General features: G+C 43.9%; 2 protein-coding genes across 2 annotated transcripts in view; both read left to right on the forward strand.

The window, feature by feature from the left end:
* NUP58 (nucleoporin 58) overlaps window positions 1-2,910 on the forward strand; it is a 42,338-nt gene extending 39,428 nt beyond the window's left edge. Inside the window, exon 16 of the mRNA XM_010360177.2 lies at window positions 458-2,910. Within this exon, the coding sequence (XP_010358479.1) occupies window positions 458-627 (170 nt within the window). The 3' untranslated portion in view covers window positions 628-2,910. The remainder of the gene's footprint in view (window positions 1-457) is intronic.
* A 12,247-nt stretch (window positions 2,911-15,157) lies between these two features.
* Window positions 15,158-22,380, forward strand: part of ATP8A2 (ATPase phospholipid transporting 8A2) — a 651,836-nt gene continuing 644,613 nt past the window's right edge. Inside the window, exon 1 of the mRNA XM_030922372.1 lies at window positions 15,158-15,387. Coding sequence (XP_030778232.1) covers window positions 15,312-15,387 — 76 coding nt within the window. The 5' untranslated portion in view covers window positions 15,158-15,311. The remainder of the gene's footprint in view (window positions 15,388-22,380) is intronic.

The following is a 22,380-nucleotide window of genomic DNA, read 5'->3' on the forward strand; positions in this document are numbered from 1 at the left end:
AAAATCAGAACAGTGAGTACTGCTCTTTTGTTGTTCATTGTCTTGAACATTGTGGGTTGACGCTTTCCTGGAGTGCGTGGGATAGCAAGGGTAGGTCCACATATGTGAATGTCCCTCTTCTACATGTGGCTAAAATGTTGGGGCTAAGGAGGAAGGCACCTTGACATATTTAATTAACAGGAAAGTTTCTGGCAATTTGAAGTTGGTATAGATTTTAGTTATTTGTGCTAAGGTTTCTCTTTTGGCCTGCATCACTAAACTCTCTTTCAAGGTGCCACTTAGTTGTTAGCTAAATTTTCCTGTTAAAATTTCATGTGAGAAATTTAGGGCTTTAAGATATTTGCATTTCTTACAGATTATGTATTCTTTTAGATAGAAATTTACTGCTTCTCCCTGTTTTTATATTTGTTTTTGGAATTCAACTTCTGATATGAATATTTTTTTCCCTAAACATAAGGCTTTGGCAGCTCAAGTACATCTGGGTTTAACTTCAGCAATCCTGGCATCACGGCATCCGCTGGTTTGACTTTTGGGGTGTCCAATCCTGCCTCTGCAGGTTTTGGAACAGGAGGACAACTCCTTCAGTTGAAGAAACCTCCAGCTGGAAACAAAAGAGGAAAAAGATAAACATGGGTTGATGTGTTGAGAGAATCCATAGCAGCACCGTTCATTCTATGAGTCTATTTTTCTAATGATGCAGTCATTAAATTGCATCCCAGGAGATTTATAAAATTTTGATATTTTTCCCTACTCTGGAATTTGAACTTTCTTCATGTTTGCCATACTGACCATCTTTTTTCTTGTGAATTTAAAGTCCAGTTGTGTTTTCTTTTTAGTTTGATTCTCAGTGTAAGAAATGTTCTCATTACATCAGTGATTGATAATGGTTAGAAACCATTAACCGAACACTTACTATTTAACCTAGTGTTTTGTTGATGAGGTTTACATTATGTGAATACATGCACATTTGTTTCTTATACAGATGGTGTGAACTCTAGGGCCTATACTAGAATCAATTTGTTCCTTGATAAAGGCCTTTTGAATTACACTGCAGGGCATCTTGTGAATATGTATGTAAATATATACAGAATAATACACACAGTTGTGTGTGCATATAGAATATATATTTACGCCGGGTACGGTGGCTCACGCCTGTAATCCCAGCACTTTGGGAGGCCGAGGCAGGTGGATCACCCGAGGTCAGGAGTTCGAGACCAGCCTGACTAACATGGTGAAACCCCATCTCTACTAAAAATACAAAAATTAGCCGGGCATGGTGGCAGGCGCCTATAATCCCAGCTACTCAGGAGGCTGAGGCACGAGAATCGCTTGAACCCAGGAGGTGGAGGTTGCAGTGAGCTGAGATCGCACCACTGCACTCCAGCCTGGGCAATAAGAGCAGAACTCTGTCTTCAAAAAAATGAAAATAAAATATGTATTTACAGGCCTACAACTTTTGCCTCAGACTGTTCCCCTTTTCTAAGGGTATTCAAGTTTTCACCTTTTAAGCTTCATATCCTCAGTGCTTGTAGAATGATGAGCTAGAGGCACCAGGTCATTACAGTTGTTTGCTTAAAGACTTATTGAAATGATTACTGGCGTAAATACTTGGCCAACTCAACTTTATTGCCCCAGCCTTTTCCATTTTTGTTTCCACCTTAACCTGTAGCAGCCCCTCCAAATGAGGAATGCTGTAAGACTCATCAAACAGATTTTAACAATTTTATTATCCTGTGTGTCCTTATTTGCTTCTGTGAGATGTTTTTTTCTTATCTGAGATGAACTTTCAGGAGCATATTTGAACTCCAGACTGGTGTTCTGGGGCAAAGAGCTATTAGCCAAACTGATTCTATGCAGGTGAAGGATGCACTAAAGTTCTCACTTTAGTGAGACCTTTTCTAGCTATTCCAATACAGAGTTCTTTCTTATAGGGCTATAGATATTGACACCAAATGGAGTGGCTTCTCAGCCTCTTAATGTCTTAAGTAAGTGCTTAATTTGGAATAGAGAAACCAGTATATTTTAAACAAGAAAAATATTCTTTGTAGCAACTGTAAATTCTCCCATTATAACAGTGAACAGAGCTCCAGGTAATAACGCATAGGCATGTCAGGTTGCATCTGTGTATTTGACTACATTAGTATTAGTATTAGTGACGTCAGGTGGATATAAAAGAAAACCGTTGGAAAGAGAACTGCCTTAGCCATGATTTCAGAGAGAAACCATTAGTAGACCTATTTATGATTCAGTTACAGTTTTCAGATAGGATGTGAACATGGAATTTCATTGAAAATAGTTTAATTTTTTATATAAAAGGTTTTGTATATAATGTGTGTCAGTGACTATTTTCAAAATCATTTTCATCAGGACACCTTTTTTCTAAAATAGGCATTGCATACATGCACATGTACGTGCTCACACGCACACACATATTTTTTGTATAATGTTGGGTTTGATTATAAAAGTGTTGTCAAATCTGTTTTATTTATCTGCATATAGCAGTGATTGGCTTTTTTGAATTGAAATTTTTGTGCATTGATGCATTGAAATAAGGAAAATTATTTATCTCTGAGCAGTAAGCTTATTTTTGCTTATTTCTGTAATATTGCAATCCCCAGATCCAGATCGTGGGAAGTTAGGGAAAAGGTGTGATTTTGTGTTTTGAATTACTGTCAGAATTACATACACAATTACAATAAACTTTTTTTAAAAGACATTTCATTGTACTGCAAAAATCTGAATATTTATATTTCTTGTTTTTTTCTTTATATATTTTGCATTTTAATATGTTGAGCCACTGGAAATTTGTAAGATTAATTTGTTATAGGAGTTTAAATGTGTTGTCATTGTCTCCATTGTCTTTGTCCAGAGCCTATTATTATGGAAACAATAAAATTTATTGTGTCAGTTGCTTTGATTCTTTATAGGTGTCAGTAGCTGTTCTTAATATGTAATTTTCTTATTATTGCTCTTTTCTTCTCCGCTTGGGTTTTAGTATATTCCCTTCATTGGTTTATATATCTTGCTCTTTTTTAAACAGAAGAGTGAACATAAAATAGTAAATTATTTCTCACTTGCTTTTGTCTTCTCAAAATGACAAAAACCGTGAACATTTTTAGTGATAAAGAAGAATATTGAGTAAAGGAAAAATCCCCTTGAACTTTTAGGCCCTGATTCCCCTCCATTTCCTAGTGTGCACTCTTAATGGTTTGATATGTATCCTTGTAGACCCTTTTAAATGTGTCTTAAAGAGTATATAAATGTTACTTCTCTTTTCTTTTTCTTTTATATTCTCTCTGATTTTTTTTTTTTTTATCACATTTCATTCTCTTAGATCCCTCTTTTTACTTTTTTAACAAATGGATTAAAAAGTTTGTGTTCTGGACTTGTTCTTCTTCCCTTCTATTGGTATATCATCAGCATTTTTCTGTGTCCATGTAGATTTACTTTTTACATACTGTCCCATAGAATGGGTGTACAATGATCTGTTGCAACTATTCTGTTTTGTGTTTTCTTAGGAAATGTAATTCTTATTTAAAATTTTGTTATTTCCATAGGTTTTTGGGGGAACAGGTGGTATTTGGTTACATGAGTAAGTTCTTTGGTGGTGATTTGTGAGATTTTGGTGCACCCATCACCTGAGCAGTATACACTGAACCCAATTTGTAGCCTTCTATCCTTCACCCTCTTCCCACCCCTTCCCCTCTAAGTTCCCATAGTCCATTGTATCATTTTTAACGCCTTTGTATCCTCATAGCTTAGCTCCCACTTAGAGATTGGTTTTCCATTCCTGAGTTTCTTCTCTTAGAATAATAGTCTCCAATCCCATCTAGGCTGCGAATGCCATTAATTCTTTTTTTTTTTTTGAGATGGAGTTTCACTTTTGTCGCCCAGGCTGATGCCATCTCGGCTTACTGCGACCTCTGCCTCCTGGGTTCGAGCAATTCTCCCTCAGCCTCCCGAGTAGCTGGGATTACAGGCATGATTACGCCTGGCTAAGTTTTGTATTTTTAGTAGAGATGGGGTTTTACCATGTTGGCCAGCCTGGCTGGAACTCCTGACCTCAGGTGATCTGCCTGCCTCAGCCTCCGAAAGTGTTGAGGTTACAGATGTGAGCCATCATGCCCCGTCAATTCATTCCGTTTAGTGGCTGTGTGGTATTCCATCATACACACACACACACACACACACACACACACCACACCAACTATTCTGTTGATGTACGGTTAGGTTCATTTGACTGTTTGAGTTTCTTTGGGGTTGATTCTGGAAAGAAATTGCTGAAAAGTCATATAAATTGTGTTTTTAAATGTCACATTGCCTTCCCAAAATGCTATACAAATATATACTCCTACCAGTATGTGTATCCATTTCCTAGTATTCTTTGTGATCCTAGTTAATTGTAATCCTAGGTCTTGTGAGGTCAAACTTTTTAATATGTACCAGCTATTTGTATGTGAGTGTAATTGCTTATTATATCCTTTCACAATTTTTATACGAAATTAGGGTTTTTTCTTAATGATTTGGAGGACCTCTGTAGATAATAGGTAATAATATTTTTCCTGAGAGGTATGTCTAGTCAGCTGTGTTCAGAATCCTGCCTTGACCATGTGTGATCTTAAGCAAGTTGCGTAACCTTTCTAGAGTTCAGCTTTATCATCTGGAAAATGAGGATAATATACATGGATGGTTATATTAATAATATAATCTAAAGCATTTGGGTAGTGTAAGCCCTGACACTTGAGAAGCATTAGCTGTTCCTGCACCAATACCCCACTGCATTAATCATTGTAGCCAGATGCTTTATTTGTATACCTGATAGGAAGCTGGTCTGTCTTATCCTTTTTGTTTTTGTGTGGGGAGGCTATTGTAGGACACTTAGTCTTTAAGATGAACTGTAGTCTGTACTTTATTGAGTTTGATTTTTCTTCAAAAAATTCTACTGAGATTTTTATTGGATTTACACAAAATAATATGTCCTGGGGGAAATTGACAACAATAAGGACAGCATGATATATGCATTTCTTGAGTCTTTTATTCTTTTAGCAAATTTTTTATTAGATTCTTGTTGGATTATTTTTACTAGCCATCTTGATTTTATTTGAGTGCAAATTTTTATCCCGTAGTAGGTATGAGGTCATTTACATTATTACAACCAGTTAATTCACCTGTCTTTTCTGATGATCGTATAGTAAATCCGAATTAATGTCCTACCTTTTCTGTGAATAAAGCTGACTTTGCCACACTTTTTAAAGCACACACCAAGACAGGCTTGTTCAGTCACAGGATTCTGGGCCTTGCTAACATGAGCCAGTGTCCTGGGGAGTCTGAGCTGGCATACCTAACTTACATCTCCTGCACAAAGTCCTATTTTCTTCTTAACATCACATCTCCATATATTGGGTGCATAGTCTGTCCTGGGTACCACTCTTGGCACTTTATATACTTGACCTTGTTTAGTCTGAATATTACCGTATAAAGCAGAAATACCCAATTTATAGATGAAGGAACTGAGGCTAACGTTGAGCAACTTATTTGAGGTCGCATAGCTAAGTCATAGGTCTGGGTTTTAAACCCAGATCTGTTTAATTCCAAAGCACAATATTTTACTGCCTGTCTCTGATACAGGAATAGCATGCTGATTTTCATGACTAGCAAAGGCACTGAAGGTAATGTGATTGCACAGTTCATATGGGGGAAACTACAAGTATGTAATAGACCAGATAGGGCAAAGTAAGGTAAGTACCTAGGTCTATGTGATTTAAAAGGAGAGGGAATAGTATCTGTGGTGTAAAGAGTGTTATAAAGAAGCAAGAGCTGGACTTGTGCAGTCCATCTTTGACCTTTTCCTGCTGGTTCCCTATGAAGAGGTTTATGGAGAAAAGCGTCATCCCAGCAGCTGGGCCATGGGGGCGGTGGGGGGTTATGTCCACCTTGGAAAAGGTAAGCAGAGCAATGTTGACTATTTGAATTTTATGAACTGTCAGAAGTTTAACAAGAAAACCCTTCCTGGAAGGCTTGTATGACTCCCCTCTCACATGCCCAGACCAAGTGAGAGTTGCAGGTACAGATGAACTTCAACAGGCCCTTTAGAAAAAGCTCAAGAGAACCTGGCCGGGCGCGGTGGCTCACGCCTGGAATCCCAGCACTTGGGGAGGCCGAGGCGGGCGGATCACGAGGTCAGGAGATCGAGACCATCCTGGCTAACACGGTGAAACCCCGTCTCTACTAAAAATACAAAAAAATTTAGCCCGGCGTGGTGGCGGCGCCTGTGGTCCCAACTACTCGGGAGGCTGAGGCGGGAGAATGGCGTGAACCCGGGAGGCGGAGCTTGCAGTGAGCTGAGATCCGGCCACTGCACTCCAGCCCGGGCGACAGAGCGAGACTCCGTCTCAAAAAAAAAAAAAAAAAAAAAAAAAAAAAAAAAAAGCTCAAGAGAACTATGGAAACAGCAGGCAAGAATGAGAGACCGCAACATACGTAGGAGAGAGTAGGGATGAATGGAAAAATTGATTGTGGCCCAGAATGGTTTTTGCCTTTTTCACATTCATTCAATAGAATGCATTTGCTTTTTCCACCTAGTCTGTCAGCTAATAGAAACAAAAAACCTACCAGGCTCACAAAGCTTTCATTGCTGACAAGTGTGCTGCAGAATTAACTTGGGGAGAACTTTCTTGTCATCACCACCCCTCTTTTAATCTCCCTGGTAGCAAGTCAGTTTAATTCAGTAAACATTACTTAATAATTTGTGTGCTCCACTGCTGGGAATTTAGGAATACATATATGGGTAGGATACTGTCTATACTCAATAATAGCTAACAGTGCTAAGTAGGTGCCAGGATCTACTCTTATGAGTTGCCATACATTAACTCATTTAGTCCTCAATCCTGTGAGCTGGGTACTGTTGTTCCTTTTTTTTTTTCCAGGTGAGAAAACAGGCACAGTTGTTAAATAATAGTCACCACTAAACTAGCAAGCGAATGGGCCAGAATTCAAACCCAGGCAGTCTATGTACAGTCTATGCAGGCTTTTAACTTTACATAAATTGATATAAAGTGGGCTTTCTTAAGTTGTAAGGATACAAGAAAAATTCTCGAGTGTATGAGGCCTGAGGGAATCAAGAAAATACGCGGCTTTGAGGAATAAATATGAATGTGGTTTATATTTTGTGAAGTATTTACAAGTTTAAAGAACCATGTATTTAATTTAAAATGTTAAATTTGAACAACATAAAGGGGTTCAAAATAAAAAGCAACTAATACCTCAGCCTCCAGAGGAAGTTTGTACCCCTTCTCTCAAATGCTTGGGACAAGAAGTGTGTTTCTTATATATATATATTTTTTTTGGTGACAGAGTCTCACTCTGTTGCCCAGGCTGGAGTGCAGTGGCGCAGTCTTGCTCACTGCAACCTCTGCCTCCCAGGTTCAAGTGATTCTCCTACCTCAGCCTCCTGAGTAGCTGGGATTACAGGCATCTGCCACCACACCCAACTAATTTTTGTATTTTTAGTAGAGACAGGGTTTCACCATGTTGGCCAGGCTGGTCTCGAACTCAAGTGATCCACCCGCCTCGGCCTCCCAAAATGCTGGGATTACAGACATGAACCACCACTCCCGACCTGGAATATTTTCATATATATAATGACATCTTGGGGATGGGACCCAAGTTTAAACATGAAATTCATTTATGTTTTTTATACACATAGCCTGGGGGTAATGTTATACACTATTTTAAATCATTTTGTGTGTCAAATAAAGTATTGACTGACCCTTCACATGAGGTCAGATGCGGAATTCTCCATTTGTGGCTCCATGTTGGCACTCAAGTTTCAGATTCTGGAACATTTCAAGTTAGGGATTCTCAACCTGTATTTGCATTCCAGCTCATGGGAAGAAGGAACGAGTGAAGAGAATACCTTTCTTTTCAGGAGTATGAGCCAGCAGTTGCATACTTCTACTCATACCACATTGGCCAGCACCTAGTCACATAGTTGCAAATAGGTCTGGGGAATGTCTTTTGCTAGATATCCTGCACTCAGCTAAAACTCATACTGGTAAGGAAGAAGGGCAGAATTTACCTAGGGTACAGTAAGCAAATCTCCACAGGCTGCTGGGCCTCGGCTTGCCTCCTGAGCAGGATTATAACCTCAATGTCTTTGTTAGCAGCCACAAGTCTCAGTGCTCCATCGTTCTCACACTTTCACTTCATTTTTGGCTTCCAAGAATTTATTTTATTGCTAATTCAACTCTGCATTTAAAAGATGTTTTTAAAAATTGCCCTCATTATTTTCAGGTGTGCTCTAGTGGGGCTGTGTTTTAGGAGTCTACTCCATATACAGTTTTAAACAGAAGGCCTTATGAGTTAAAGTTCCATAATGGAGCTTGTTTTTGTAGATGTTTTTATAGGTGCATCCATAACAATTCTTTCAAATCATTGTTTACATCTTCTCTATTAGCCAAACAAGGATTGCTCTAAAGAACAATACTCGGCCGGGCGCGGTGGCTCAGGCCTGTAATCCCGGCACTTTGGGAGGCCGAGATGGGCGGATCACGAGGTCAGGAGATCGAGACCATCCTGGCTAACACGGTGAAACCCTGTCTCTACTAAAAACTACAAAAAACTAGCCGGGTGAGGTGGCGGGCGCCTGTAGTCCCAGCTACTCGGGAGGCTGAGGCAGGAGAATGGCGTAAACCCGGGAGGCGGAGCTTGCAGTGAGCTGAGATCCGGCCACTGCACTCCAGCCTGGGCGACAGAGCGAGACTCCGTCTCAAAAAAAAAGAAAAAAAAAAAAGAACAATACTCTCTTTTTTTTTTAGTAACTTAACCAAAAACAATCATGTGCTGTGCATCTGCTTCTTCAGGTGTCAAGAATTTCTACTCCTCTATACTGTGTTTTACTTGCAGTTGGTTTAGAATGAGAGATTCTTCCTTTTTAGATCCTGATAATAAACATTTTGTTATAATCCAACGAGGGAATGGCTGGCAAGTTGTTCTCCCTTGGCTGAGAAGCAGTGCAGTCTGCACTGTCCACAGTGGTAACCACTGGCCATGTGTGGCTCCTGAGCACTGAAATATGGTAGGCATGATTGAGGAACTGAACTTTTAACTTTAATTTTTATCAATTAAAATGTAAAAACTGACACACCATTCAAATATTGGGCAGCATTGAAGTGTGTTTGGAAAAACTTGAGTACATGAGTCTACATTTTCAATAGTAAAATTTATAAAATCTAAATGCAAATTAAGTTTCAAAGGAAACTTAGCATTCAAATGGAAAATTCTTTACGTATAAAATTCACACTGGATTTTGAAGACAGTATGAAAAATGCAAAATATTTTGTTAATGATTTGTATTGACATGTTGAATATATTGAGTTAAATATATTTCAAAATGTTTGTTTACTTGTTTTAATGTGGTTAGTATAAAATCTATTATTATTATTATTATTATTATTTTTTCGAGATGAGGGGTCTTGTTACGTTGCCCAGGCTGGTCTTGAACTCCTGGCATCCAGTAATCTTTCCATCTTAGCCTCCCAAGTAGCTAGGATTACAGGCGCACACCATCACACCTGGCTAGTATAAAATTTAAAGTTATATATATGACTCGCATTTTATTTCTGTTACACCATGCTGCTTTAGATGGTGCAGACCATGGTTCTAGGACCAAATATGGCTTATATGTCTAAAAGATAAATTACAGATAATTTAATTTGCTTCTTTTTGCCTCTTACATCGATTGTTAAAGCAGTTTCCTGCTTGGTATCCCTGCTTTCTTTTGTCTACCGTTGTTCATCATCAGAGTTCCTACAGTTATCTTCACAAACAGGATCCTGTCAAGCCCATACTCATTGGTACTCTTTATTTCAAACTTTCTTTTTTTTTTTTTTTTTTTTGAGACGGAGTCTCGCTCTGTCGCCCAGGCTGGAGTGCAGTGGCCGGATCTCAGCTCACTGCAAGCTCCGCCTCCCGGGTTTACGCCATTCTCCTGCCTCAGCCTCCCGAGTAGCTGGGACTACAGGCGCCCGCCACCACGCCAGGCTAGTTTTTTGTATTTTTTAGTAGAGACGGGGTTTCACCGTGTTAGCCAGGATGGTCAAACTCTTTCATAACATAAAAAGCCCCTCAGAGTCCGGCCTCTACAGTCCCTTCTGACACTTTCCCACACCAAGGCCATTCCCCAACACTATGCTCTTTCACACCAGGGGCTGCTTCCTTTGTATGGAGTAAATGTTAGCCTTCAGCAGCATCTTTCCTCATCCTTCTCTAACTCCCCTGGACAAAGTTAGTTTGTACCTCTTCACTCTGGTTGGACTTTGAACCTTCTAATACAGGCTTACCAAGTTATATTTTTATTATTTGGTGGTATCTTTGTCTCCCATATTAGGCTGTGTAATCCCAGGACAGGAGCCCTGTCTTGTTTTAGTTTGGGTTTGTTTTTGCTTACCGTTTAACTGGATTCTATTAATGTTTATTGATTAAATAATGCAGTGGGAAAAGGGTTACTTCAGTGACCCTCCCTGCTGATCTTTCTCCATATAGGCCTTGCAACCATGCTACTAGGGTTAGAATCTCAGCTTTATCACTTGGTGGCTCTAGTTAGGCAAGTTATTTAACATCTGTGTGCCTCGTTAGTAAAATGAAGATAAGAATCCATCTTATAGGTTGACTGTGAAGATTAAAAGTGGTTAGCATATGTAAGGTGCTTAAATATGTTCCTGCAAGATGCAATAAGTATTAACTATTGTCATAATACAGTCTAAACAATTTTTCTCTTTCTCTCAGGCAACAAATCACAGGTTTTAACTGAATTTCGAAAACCCAGTGTTACAGAAACCAATGAAGTAGGAAGAAAAATCCAGTTCTGAGCAGTCCTTGAATCAACAAATATCTACCTTTAAGGAACCTCTAATTCTCATTTTGTAAATCCCATTATTTAAGAAAAGCGTGTTAAATTTAGAGTAGGTTTGGTCAAGATGTTTAGAATTAAGGAAATAAAACTTGCCCTTGGTGTTAAAGGACAATCTAATGGCTCGTATACCAGATCCTGGGAGTATTTAGAGGAATTGGGAAGCAGACCACTAATTCAATGTATAGAAGACACTGGTAGAAAACTCACTGAGTAGGAAAAGTCGGTGCAAAATAAAATTGACCAAGTATAGTGAATTAAATACTTTTAAATTCCAATTATGCAACTCACTCTTTTGTTAAAAAAAAACATTTTATTGAGATATAATTCACATACCATTACAGTTCATCCATTTGAAGTAAAATTCAGTAGTTTTTAGTGTATTCACAAAGTTGTACAATATTATCACAGTCTAGTTTTAATTAAAAAAAAATTTTTTTTTCGGATTGCCTGAGCTCAGGAGTTCAAAACCAGCCTGGGCAACATGGCAAAACCCCGTCTCTACTAAGAATACAAAAATTAGCCGGGTATGGTGGCAGGTGCCTGTAATCCCAGTTACTTGGGAGGCTAAGGCACGAGAATCACTTGAACTCAGAGACAGAGGTTGCAGTGAGTTGAGATTGCACCCATTGCACTCAAGTTTGGGTGACAGAGAGAGACTGTAAAAAAAAAAAAAAATTTTTTTTTTTAGAGATAGTCTCTTCACCCAGACTGGAGTGCAGTGGGGTGATCATAGCTCACTGCAACCTCCAACTCCTGGGCTCAAAAAGTCCCCCAGCATCTGCCTCCCAAGTAGCTGGAACTACAGGCACGTGCCACTATACCTGGTTAAATTTTTGTTTGTTTTTGTTTTTGAGATAAGGTCTCTTTGTGTTGCCCAGGTTGGTCTTGAACTCCTGGCCTCTAATGATCCTCCCACTTTGACCTCCCAAGGGGCTGGCATTACAGGCATGAGCCACCATGCCTGGCCACAGTCTAGTTTTAGAACATTTTTGTCACCTCCCCCCCTCCAAAAAACAAGCCCTGTAAGAACATTTTGTTACTCCTTATTCCACCCTAAGCCCTAGGTAATCATTACTCTCTGCCTCTCTAGCATGTTCTGGATTAGTTTATATAAATGTCACCATCTTTTTTCACTTCACATAAGGTTTTCAAGGGCCATCCATGTTGTAGCATGTATCAGTAGTACTTCATTCCTTTCTATTGTCAAATAACTTTTTAAATTTTTTATGTTTTTGGAGATGGAGTCTCCGTCACCCAGGTTGGAGTGCAGTGGCGCGATCTCGGCTCACTGCAATCTCTGCCTCCTGGTTCAAGTAATTCTCCTGCCTCAGCCTCCTGAGTAGCTGGGACTACAGGCACACGCCGCCACACTTGGCTAGCTCTTTGTAATTTAGTAGAGACAGGTTTCATTATGTTGCCCAGGCTGGTCTCAAACTCCCGAGCTCAGGCAATCCACCTGCCTCAGCCTCCCAAAGTGCTAGGATTACAGGCATGAGCCACCGTGCCTGGCCTATTGTCAAACAATATTTGATTGTGTGGGTATAACACATTTTATTCATCCAAGCATCAGCTGATGAACATCTGTTTCTGTTTTTTGGCTTTTGAGTATTACTGCTATGAATACACACGGACAGATTTTTGGGTCAATGCATGATTCCAATTATCTTGGGGTATATACCTAATAGCAGAGGTGCTGGGTCATCTGGTAACTCTATATTTAATATTTTGAGGAACTGCCAATGTTTTCCAAAGTTGCTGCACCATTTTACATTCTTACCAGCCAAGTATGAGGGTTTCATATCCTTTATTGTCTTTTTTATTAATGGCCATCCCAGTGAGCATGAAGTAGTACCTCATTGTGCTTTTGATTTGCATTTCCCTAACGACTAATGTTGAACATCTTTATCCACATGCTTATTGTCCATTTGCATATTATGCAATTCATTCTTACGTATACACCATTTCTAGGTTCATCTAATTAGCTAACAAATATTTGTGAGCAACTATTATGTGTCAGACATGTTTTTAAGTGTTGGAATAGGTAAGTGAACACATGAAACAAAAATTCCAGGCCAGGTGCAGTGGCTCACACCTGTAATCTCTGCACTTTGGGATGCCCAGGCTGGCGGATCACTTGAACTCAGGAGTTCAAGACCAGCCTGGGCAATGGGGTGAAAGCCTGTCTCTACAAAAAATACAAAAATAAGCCGGGAGTGTTGGCGCTCACCTGTAGTCCCAGCTACCTGAGAGGGTGAGGTGGGAAGATGCCTTGCGTCTAGGAATTCGAGGCTGCAGTGAGCCAAGGTCATACCCGTACACTTCAGCCTGGGTGACAAAGTGAGACCTTGTCTAAAAAAAAAAAGACTTGCGCGATGGCTCATGCCTGTAATCCCAGTACTTGGGGATGCAAGGCAGGTGGCTCACGAGGTCAGGAGATCGAGACCATCTTGGCTAACATGGTGAAACCCCGTCTCTACTAAAAAATACAAGTGTTTATGTAGACAGATGCAGTAGCTCATGTCTGTAAGAACAACATTAAAGGACTTAATGCTACTTAATACTTAATACTGTTTCATTGGTAATGGTATCTAATTTTGTTAATGTTGTTCAGTGATCTATTTGTCTATTCATATGCCACGTACATGGGGGTCTAATACCATAGATGGTCTCGATCTGACCTCGTGATCCGCCCACCTCGGCCTCCCAAAGTGCTGGGATTCCAGGCGTGAGCCACCGCGCCCGGCCAAAGATGCATTTTTTATCAGAAAATTTTTTGAGGGCCCAGAAGAGACAGGTAAAGAACCCTAACTGAAGCTACATTTAGTGTAGATTCTTACCAGCCTGCAGTTTTCAATGTAACTTGCCTGGCCTGGATGTTCTTAAGAAAATTAGAAGCAAAGGCCGGGCGTGGTGGCTCACGCCTGTAATTACAGCACTTTGTGAGGCCGAGGCAGGTGGATCGCCTGAGGTCAGGAGTTCGAGACCAGCCTGGCCAACATAGTGAAACCCCCGTCTCTGCTAAAAATACAAAAATTAACCAGGCGTGGTGGCAGGCGCCTGTAATTCCAGCTACTCGGGAGGCTGAGGCACGAGAATCCCTTGAACCCGGGCAGCAGAAGTTGCCGTGAGCCGAGATCGCGCCATTGCACTCCAGCCTGGACAACAAAAGCAAAACTCCGTCTTAAAAAAAAAAAAAAAAAAAAGTAAAAGAAAATAAAATCAGAAGCAGAGGCCAGGCAGGAGGAGCTCAGGCCGCACTGCTGTCTCTGCTAGCACAGATTCTTTTTGCTGAACTCTGTACTCCTCCTTGTCAGTCCCTAATGTTAATTTAGGTTAAAAGAAATGTAATGATCGCATCAGTAAATGCAAGGTCAGACGTTCACCTGAACGGTTTTATTTTTGTTTTGTTCCGTTTTTACCCCGAGGTCAGAATGTCATCAGGCACAATAAAGATTTAGCTTTTTATCTTCATGGGATTGTGCCCAGAAAGATCAAGCACAGTCTAAACATTATGCGATAAGAAAAAACAAAAAATAGATCAAGTGACCTTGGACAAGTCACCTTACCTCTCGATGGTTTTGTTTTATGAAAGGTGTGAGTGTGTTTTGATGGGTCTGTGCGTGTGTGTGTGCGTGTGCGCTCGCGGGAGAGTGCTGCTAAGGTTCCCTAGGGCTACCTGCAGTTTTAATATGCGTGGTTAGAATGCCAGGCAAGTTGTGTAGAGTGGGGGGCTGGAGACCCCCGACTTCTCTGAGTGCCAAGCCACATCAGACACTTTGGAAATAACCCTTCCACGAAGACCCTACACAGATACCACCAGGCTGGGCACGGAAGAACAGAAACTGCGAAAAGAAAGGGACAGGATGAGTCCTGGGGGATCACAGCGCCTCCACTTCCACATGACAAGTGACAGGCAGGTAAATAGGTAGCAAACAGGCAGAGACTCCAAGTCCCCCAGGGGCACCCCTCTTCTCGAAGAGCCCACGAAATCACAGGCCCAATCCCCCACCCCACCAAGCCCTCCCCATCGCCTTCCCCCACACCTGAAAGCCCCCCGGTCCTGCGTAATATTACGGATCCCTCCCAGCCTCCCGTCCGCTCCTCCTCTCGCGGGGCTCCGCTCAGGGCCGGTCCCCCGCCCCCACGCCGCAGCCCGGGCCAGCCGGGCCCGCCGCGGTGGCGTTCGCGGGCGCTGCCGCATTGGCCGCTGCGGCACGGACGGCGCAGCCTCGGGCGCTGCCCGGCACAGGCGCGGGCGGTCCCGGCCAGTTAGAAGCCCGGCAAGGTGCTGGCCCACCCATGGCCCTCGGGCCGCGGACCCTGCGCCCAGCCCTGCGCGTAGCCCTGCGCTTAGCCTCCGTCGCTCGCCCGGGGCCTCCGAGCCCCCCACACGGGCGAGATGCTGAACGGCGCAGGCCTGGACAAGGCTCTTAAGATGTCCCTGCCGCGGAGGTCGAGGATCCGCTCGTCCGTGGGTGAGCTGGGAGGGGCGCGGCGGGGGAGGGTGGGCCCGGGGCGGGGGCGGCGCGGGGCGCGCCTGCGGTTCTGCGACACTGCCCCGCCCGCGCCCTGCTCCCCTCCCTGGGCTCCCTGGGCTCCCTGGGCTCCCCGGGCTCCCCGGGCTGCAGGATCCGCCGACGCCGCGCGCTGGCCGCACGGGGGTTGGGCGTCGCTGCACCTGCGGGGCCAAAAAGCCCCAGGCCCGGGCGACGGGAGCGGCGGGCGTCAGAGACCCCCCGGCTCGTCCCTGTACAGATGTGTGTGTGCGCGCGCGCGCGTGTGTGTGCGCGCGCCCTGTGCGCGTGCCCGTGCGCCCCTACGCGCGGATGCGGCTCAGGGAGGTGACCTAGGCGGCAGTCCCCGCGGTGGTGGGCACTGATTGGTGGCGCAGGGAAGATGCAGCCTTCCCCGCCGGCGGCCGGCACCGCGGTGCTGCAGAGCTCAAAGGCAGAGGGGGAAAAAGGCATCCGAAAGGTTCCTCCAGTGATTCTCACCACTTGGAGCCCCGGGTCCTCGCGCGCACAGCGGTGACGTACCGGCTCATAACCATCCGTGCATACAACCACCTGGAGACGAACACACACACGCACACGCGCGCGCACACACACAGGTACACACGTCCACACGCACGCGTGCACACACACCCTGCCTGCCGGCTCCTGGGTGTTGGAACTCGAAACCTAAAGCCAAAAACGCATATAACATCCCCGACCCCTTGCACTATTAGAGGCCTGCGTTCTATGATTATAGAACACGTTTAGAAACCATGGTGTCGTGGAGCTGGATGTGATGTGGCTATGACACTTGATAAGGTTACCGAGACCATTAGTTAATGCAGACGTAAAGAGGAACCCCCAAATGATTTCTTACCCTCCAGGACTGCGGCAAATTTGCAGGCAGATCTTTGACATGAGGAAGGTAGAGGGTGTACAGTTTGGAGGTGGGGTCACTTGTCTTCGTGCTTTATTTGTTTTGAGAGAACAGAAGCATGAAAATAAGCGACTTTCGTATTTCTGTAGTTGAGTAACGTGAGAGGGAAGCAAGCTTATCAGGTAATTTAAGCCAGTGTTTGTTAAACTTGGGTAAAGTCAGGACACTTTCATATTCATTTTAAGGAGAATCCCAGCCTGAAGGGGTCACGGGGTGCAGGGTCAAGACTAAATAGCGGGGAAGAGCTGCGGCCGAGAGACAGTGGAAGGGCTCAGGGATACAGGCGTGAGGTGGCGGCAGCCTGGGGAGACCTGGGGACACTCTCTGTACCTTTGCAGGTGGAGCCAAAGGCATTTGCTTGTGATTTGGTTGTGGGGCTTCAGTACAATAAAAGAATTAAAGATGGCCCCACGGGTGTTGGTCTGAGACACTGGAGGAATGCACCCCTTGCTGAGATGGGGAAGCTGCGGAGGACCAGGGTTCTCTTTTGCGGAGAGGGAAGGTGTGAAGAATTTGGTCTGAAATGCCTACCACAGAGCCAAGTGGAGATGATTAGTAGAGAGCTGGATTTATGAGTCTGGGGCTCCGGGGAGTGTGCAAGGTATCTGCATTCAAGAGTCGTCGGCAGGACCGGCTCCAAGAGTGTATCCCCTGCAGCTGCTCAGAGTCTGGCTCTTACAAGAGTAGGCACTTGCTTGGATGTTCTGCCCACTGTTGCTGTCTTGAAAGTCTTAATTTGTGAACAAGGGGCCCACATTTTCATTTTACACTGGCCCCTAAGAATTATGTGATCAGCTGTCAATGTGTATAGATGTGACCTAGAAAAGAGGGGTCCTTGGATAGATTCCTGGGCACTCTAACATTTTGAGGTCAGGGAGATGAGGGACAACAGAAAGAGCCTGAGAGGATGGCCAGGGAGGTCCCTGGAAACCCAGAGGGGGTGCTGTGAAACTCAGTGAGGAGATGTTCAGGGAGGGGTGGGGTGCACCTGTGCCCAGTGCTGCTGAGCTCAATGAAGATGAGACTGGAGAACTGTCGTGTAAGTGGAGGTCACTGGTAATCTTGAAAAGAGCTGTTAACCTATCAATGTGGGGAACAATGCCTCATAGAGCAGGTGTAAGAGAGTAACAGGACAGGAACTGGAAACAGTCCAGAAAACTTTTTTTTTTTTTTTGAGACGGAGTCTTCCTCTGTCGCCCAGGCTGGAGTGCAGTGGCCGGATCTCAGCTCACTGCAAGCTCCGCCCCCCGGGTTCACGCCATTCTCCTGCCTCAGCCTCCCGAGTAGCTGGGACTACAGGCGCCCGCCACCTCGCCCGGCTAGTTTTTTGTATTTTTTAGTAGAGACGGAGTTTCACCGTGTTAGCCAGGATGGTCTTGATCTCCTGACCTCGTGATCCGCCCGTCTCGGCCTCCCAAAGTGCTGGGATTCCAGGCTTGAGCCACCGCGCCCAGCCCCAGAAAACTCTTTTGGGTGAATATTGCAGAAAAGGGAGACGGGGGGAGAAGCAGATCGACTGGTAACTGGGGGAAGATGTGAGTTCAAGAGAGGTCGCTTTGTTTTGAGACTGTCCTATCATCTGACGGCATGAACATCAACGCAGGGAGCTTTTAGGGAGCAAGGGGGAAGGCAGTGATCTGAGAGTAACTGTGAGGAGCAGGGTCCTCCTGGCAGAGCAGTTAAGGCAAGAAGTTTCAGGAATAGTCAGAGGGGTCAGGTTGTGGGGGATCTTGCTGATGATAGGCTGAAAGTTCCAGGAGACAGAGTGGAGGCTCTGAGATTGGGTCTGTTTAGGGTATTTGCATCATGTATGGAGAAGAAAGAGGATCTGCATAGTGTGGGCTCCTGGGGACACTGATGGAAACAGGGGCAAAGGGCCTGACAATCGTGTACTCCCATAAAAATACTAAACAAAGATGTGTGATTTTTAATGAAGTCTGCTACTTTTCATTTTTTAAAAATAAACTAATGATGAAAGGATTGCAGGTCATAGTCAGCCTGAAGATTATATGCTGAGCTGTGTATTATTTTTAAAAATAATTCTGGAATATTTTCTTGTCTGAGCCATCTTTGACTCTGATTCTGCATATTCAATTGCACTTTGATCAGTTTTACCTTTCCCCAAATATCTACTTGGTGCCAGTGTGTCTCATTTTACCAAATAATGAAAATCCAAAGATTTGTGACCACGGGGATCCTCCTGCCCTTATAGTGCTTACAGTCTGCTCAGGGTGGAGCCCCTTGGAATGGAAACAAAGTGAACACAGCAGTGTGTCTCGTGGAGCTTATGGTCTAGGCAGTGATTACAATGTACGTGGGAAGAGCTCTCAACTCTCTGCTCTCACCTTGACCCAGATGAGTAAGGAAATTAACTGTGTGCATGTGAATATGGGTGTCGGGGGTTGTGGGAGGGGAGCAGTGGGGACAGAAAGGAAGGAAGTTGTTCTCTATGGACGACAGCATCAGTGCTATCTAGGGCAGAAGCTCTTCCCTATCTTACTGAATTTCTGGACTTCGTGAAAGAGCAGGCAGGCAGGAAGTGCACAGACCAAATGCAGAACCCAGAGAACTACAAATATTCTTTTTTTTTTTTTTTTTTTTTTTTTTTGAGTCTGTCGCCAGGCTGGAGTGCGGTGGTGTGATCTTAGCTCACTGCAACCTCCGCCTCCCGGGTTCAACCAATTCTGCTGCCTCAGCCCTCGGAATAGCTGGGACTACAGGCGCGCGCCACCTTACCCAGCTAAGTTTCGTGTTTTTAGTACAGACGGGGGTTTCACCATGTTGGCTAGGATGGTCTCGATATCTTAACCTCGTTATTCACCCACCTCGGCCTCCCAAAGTGCTGGGATTACAGGCATGAGCCACCGCCCCCAATCAGGGCTACAAATCTTCTAGAAACTGACCCTGGAGCCCTCCTCTAAATTCCACGCCCAATTCACCCTGCCCTCTGCTGGTCATCAAAGATGTTTTTTAAATGTATGTTTGCTGTTTTTGCCAGAATAACTTGCCTTAAGTTTCAAGGAGGAGAATCAGGGCAGCTGAAAATACAAGCAGAGCTAATGTGAGAATGTAATAGCTGGAGGATATGGTCTGATGCCTTCACTTTACAAATGAAAAAAACAATTCAGAGAAATTCCTTACTTGCTGTGTAATTTCTGTCAGGACCAGCTAATTAGCAAGTCCAATGTGGTTCTTATTGTCCACCTGCCTAGTTCAATATCAGATCTAAATGGACCAGAATACTCTCATTGATTCTATATTGTTTTCTCTTCCTTGACAGGAAAGAAAGATAATAATCTAATTTCTCCTGCTTCCATTCCCTGTACTACCCTGTGTGTGCTCAGTAATTACAGATTTTACTCGTCTCTGTCATGGGCAGCTTTTGAACTTGGTCTAATGGTCTAGATTCTGTTTGGAAGTTTCTTAAGGGCAGTATATCTAGGGGTTAAAACCCCAGACTTTAGGGTTAAAGAGAATTCAGTTTTTTTTTTTGAAATGGAGTCTTGCTCTGTCGCCCAGGCTGGAGTGCAGTGGTGCCATCTTGGCTCACTGCAAGCTCTGCCTCCTGGGTTCATGCCATTCTCCTGCCTCAGTCTCCCGAGTAGCTGGGACTACAGGTGCCTGCCATCACACCAGGCTAATTTTTTTTTTTTGTATTTTTAATAGAGATGGGGTTTCACCATGTTAGCCAGGATAGTCTCGATCTCCTGATCTCATGATCCGCCCTCATCAGCCTCCCAAAGTGCTGTGATTACAGGCGTGAGCCACCGCGCCCTGCCCGAATTCAGGTTTTAACACTGTCATTTCTACCTATATGACATTCAAAAGGTTCATTTACTTCTGTTAAAGATAAAAATAAGAGTTTGCACTTCGTGGGTGGGTGGTAGTGGTCTGTGGGTATGTGCATGTAAGTGCATGCATTAATTGACACATAATCAGGATGATATCAACAGCATGTCAGATTTCTCCCATGCTGCCCATCGTCATCGAAGGCAAAGTCCTCCATCTAGGCATTTATCCTGTGTCATAGAAGAATTGGCAAAAACTTCCTTTATTATTTTCCCCTCTAAATCTAATGATGGAGGCCTAACTAGAAGAGGACTGCATAGTCATCACAGGAGAATGGAAATGTCCTGTTACTGCGATGATCCAGGTGTAAATGGTTACCGAAATAAGCGCTTACTCACCAGGAGCTCTGATTCTGGATAGAGTGTTGTTCATCGTCTAGGAGCTCTGAAGGTCATCCCCTGTTGAAAGGAGTCCTGCCTACAAGGCTGTCTTCTACCCCACACGTGGCCAATAAGCACCTCTGTGGATGCCTTCTGTTGTCCAATAATTGGTTTTACATTCACAACGGATGCGTTATCTTAAACCACCCTCAGACAGAGGTGCCCGCTAGGCAAATGGAATATTTTATAGTTATTTTTGAAAAAGTTTTTAAGCATTTATGAGAGGAAGTGTGTACAGTACCTCTAAAGAAGGGTCTCTATTCTTCCTCCTTGGATCTTTACGTTTACTAAATATAACTTCTGGTCAATACCACACTGGATACAAGATGTTATTTACATCCACTTAGGCTGGGAAAAGTGCTCAGCACAAATGTTAACAACCATTAAGAAGGGCTAAAAATAAAAAAGTGATCTCACCTCCATGCCCTGGGAGTCTCTCCCCATCATCATCAAGGACAAACACAGAAACAGGACCTACTCCAGGAAAGGAGAGAGCCCTTCCAGGAATAGAGTAAGGAGTGGGGACCTGTCACACCCCAGTGGCTTCCTGGGTCTGCCTGCACAGATGTGTCGTAAAAGTACCTGGATGGGCTGGGCACAGTGTCTCATGTCTGCAATCCCAGCACTTTGGGAGGCCGAGACAGGTGGATCATTTGAAGTCAGGAGTTCAAGACCAGCCTGGCCGACATGGAGAAACCCTAAAAGTGTAAAAATTAGCCAAGTGGTTGTGCTGTGTGCCTGTAATCCCTGTAACTCAGCAGGCTGAGGCAGGAGAATCACTTGAGTCTGTGAGGGGGAGGTTGTGGTGAGCCAAGATTGCACCACTGCACTCCAGTCTGGGCGACAGAGTGAGACCCTGTCTCTAACAAAACAAAACAGTACTTGAATGACCAAGCCTGGTGGCTCACGTGTGTAATGTCAGCACTTTGGGAGGTCCAGGTGGGAGGTTCATTTGAGGCCAGGAGTTCGAGACCAGCCTGTACAACATAGTGAGACCCCCCCCCATCTCTACAAAAAATTTATAAATAGCCAGGCATCGTGGCACATGCCTGTAGTCCCAGCTGCTTGAGAGACTGAGGTGGAAGGATCACTTGAGCCCAGGAATTCGAGGCTGCAATGAGCTACTACACCACCTTATTTCAGCCTGGACGACAGAGCAAGACCCTTTCTCTAAAGGAAAAAAGCACATGAATGACGCTGGTCACTCCCCAGCTGTGATGGGGGAGGGCTACTGGGCCCAATATTACCGCTGATGCGTGTGCACGTGTTTGTGTGAACAGGTCTCTTGCTCTGATGGTTCATTTCTTCCCTCCCGCCCTGCCCCTGTTAAGCTTGTCATATAATATTTCCTCATATTTCATGCTCAAAAGTGATCTAATCCTCATTCTGTCTTTTTCCCAGAGTTTTGCATTTTTTTTTTTTGTAATCATTACTTTATAAATACTGCCCATTTTGCTTTCCATCATGATCACTCCCAGGTGAGTGTAGAAAAAGCTGCATTCGGGAATATGGGAAACTGTTACAGGAAGATTTATGCCATTTTGATTGGTTCGCTTCAGGTTGCCTGAATTTTTAATACCCTCTTCTTGTCACAGAGAAGAGAACTTTGTTATTTTTGGCTTTCACTGGAGTTCTCACTTCAGAGTTGGTTAGCATGGGTTTCTGCTTTCCAAGCTGACATGTTTTTCTCTTTTTAGCATCTGTTCCATATACAGGGTGAATAGCTACAGGGTTCCCAAATTGCAAGTGAAGCAGGTCCTCCTCCACATATTCCTCACTAGCCCGCATAACTGACAGCACTTGGCTGTC

The sequence above is a fragment of the Rhinopithecus roxellana genome, chromosome 18, assembly GCF_007565055.1.
Source record: "Rhinopithecus roxellana isolate Shanxi Qingling chromosome 18, ASM756505v1, whole genome shotgun sequence".
Lineage (NCBI taxonomy): Eukaryota > Metazoa > Chordata > Mammalia > Primates > Cercopithecidae > Rhinopithecus > Rhinopithecus roxellana.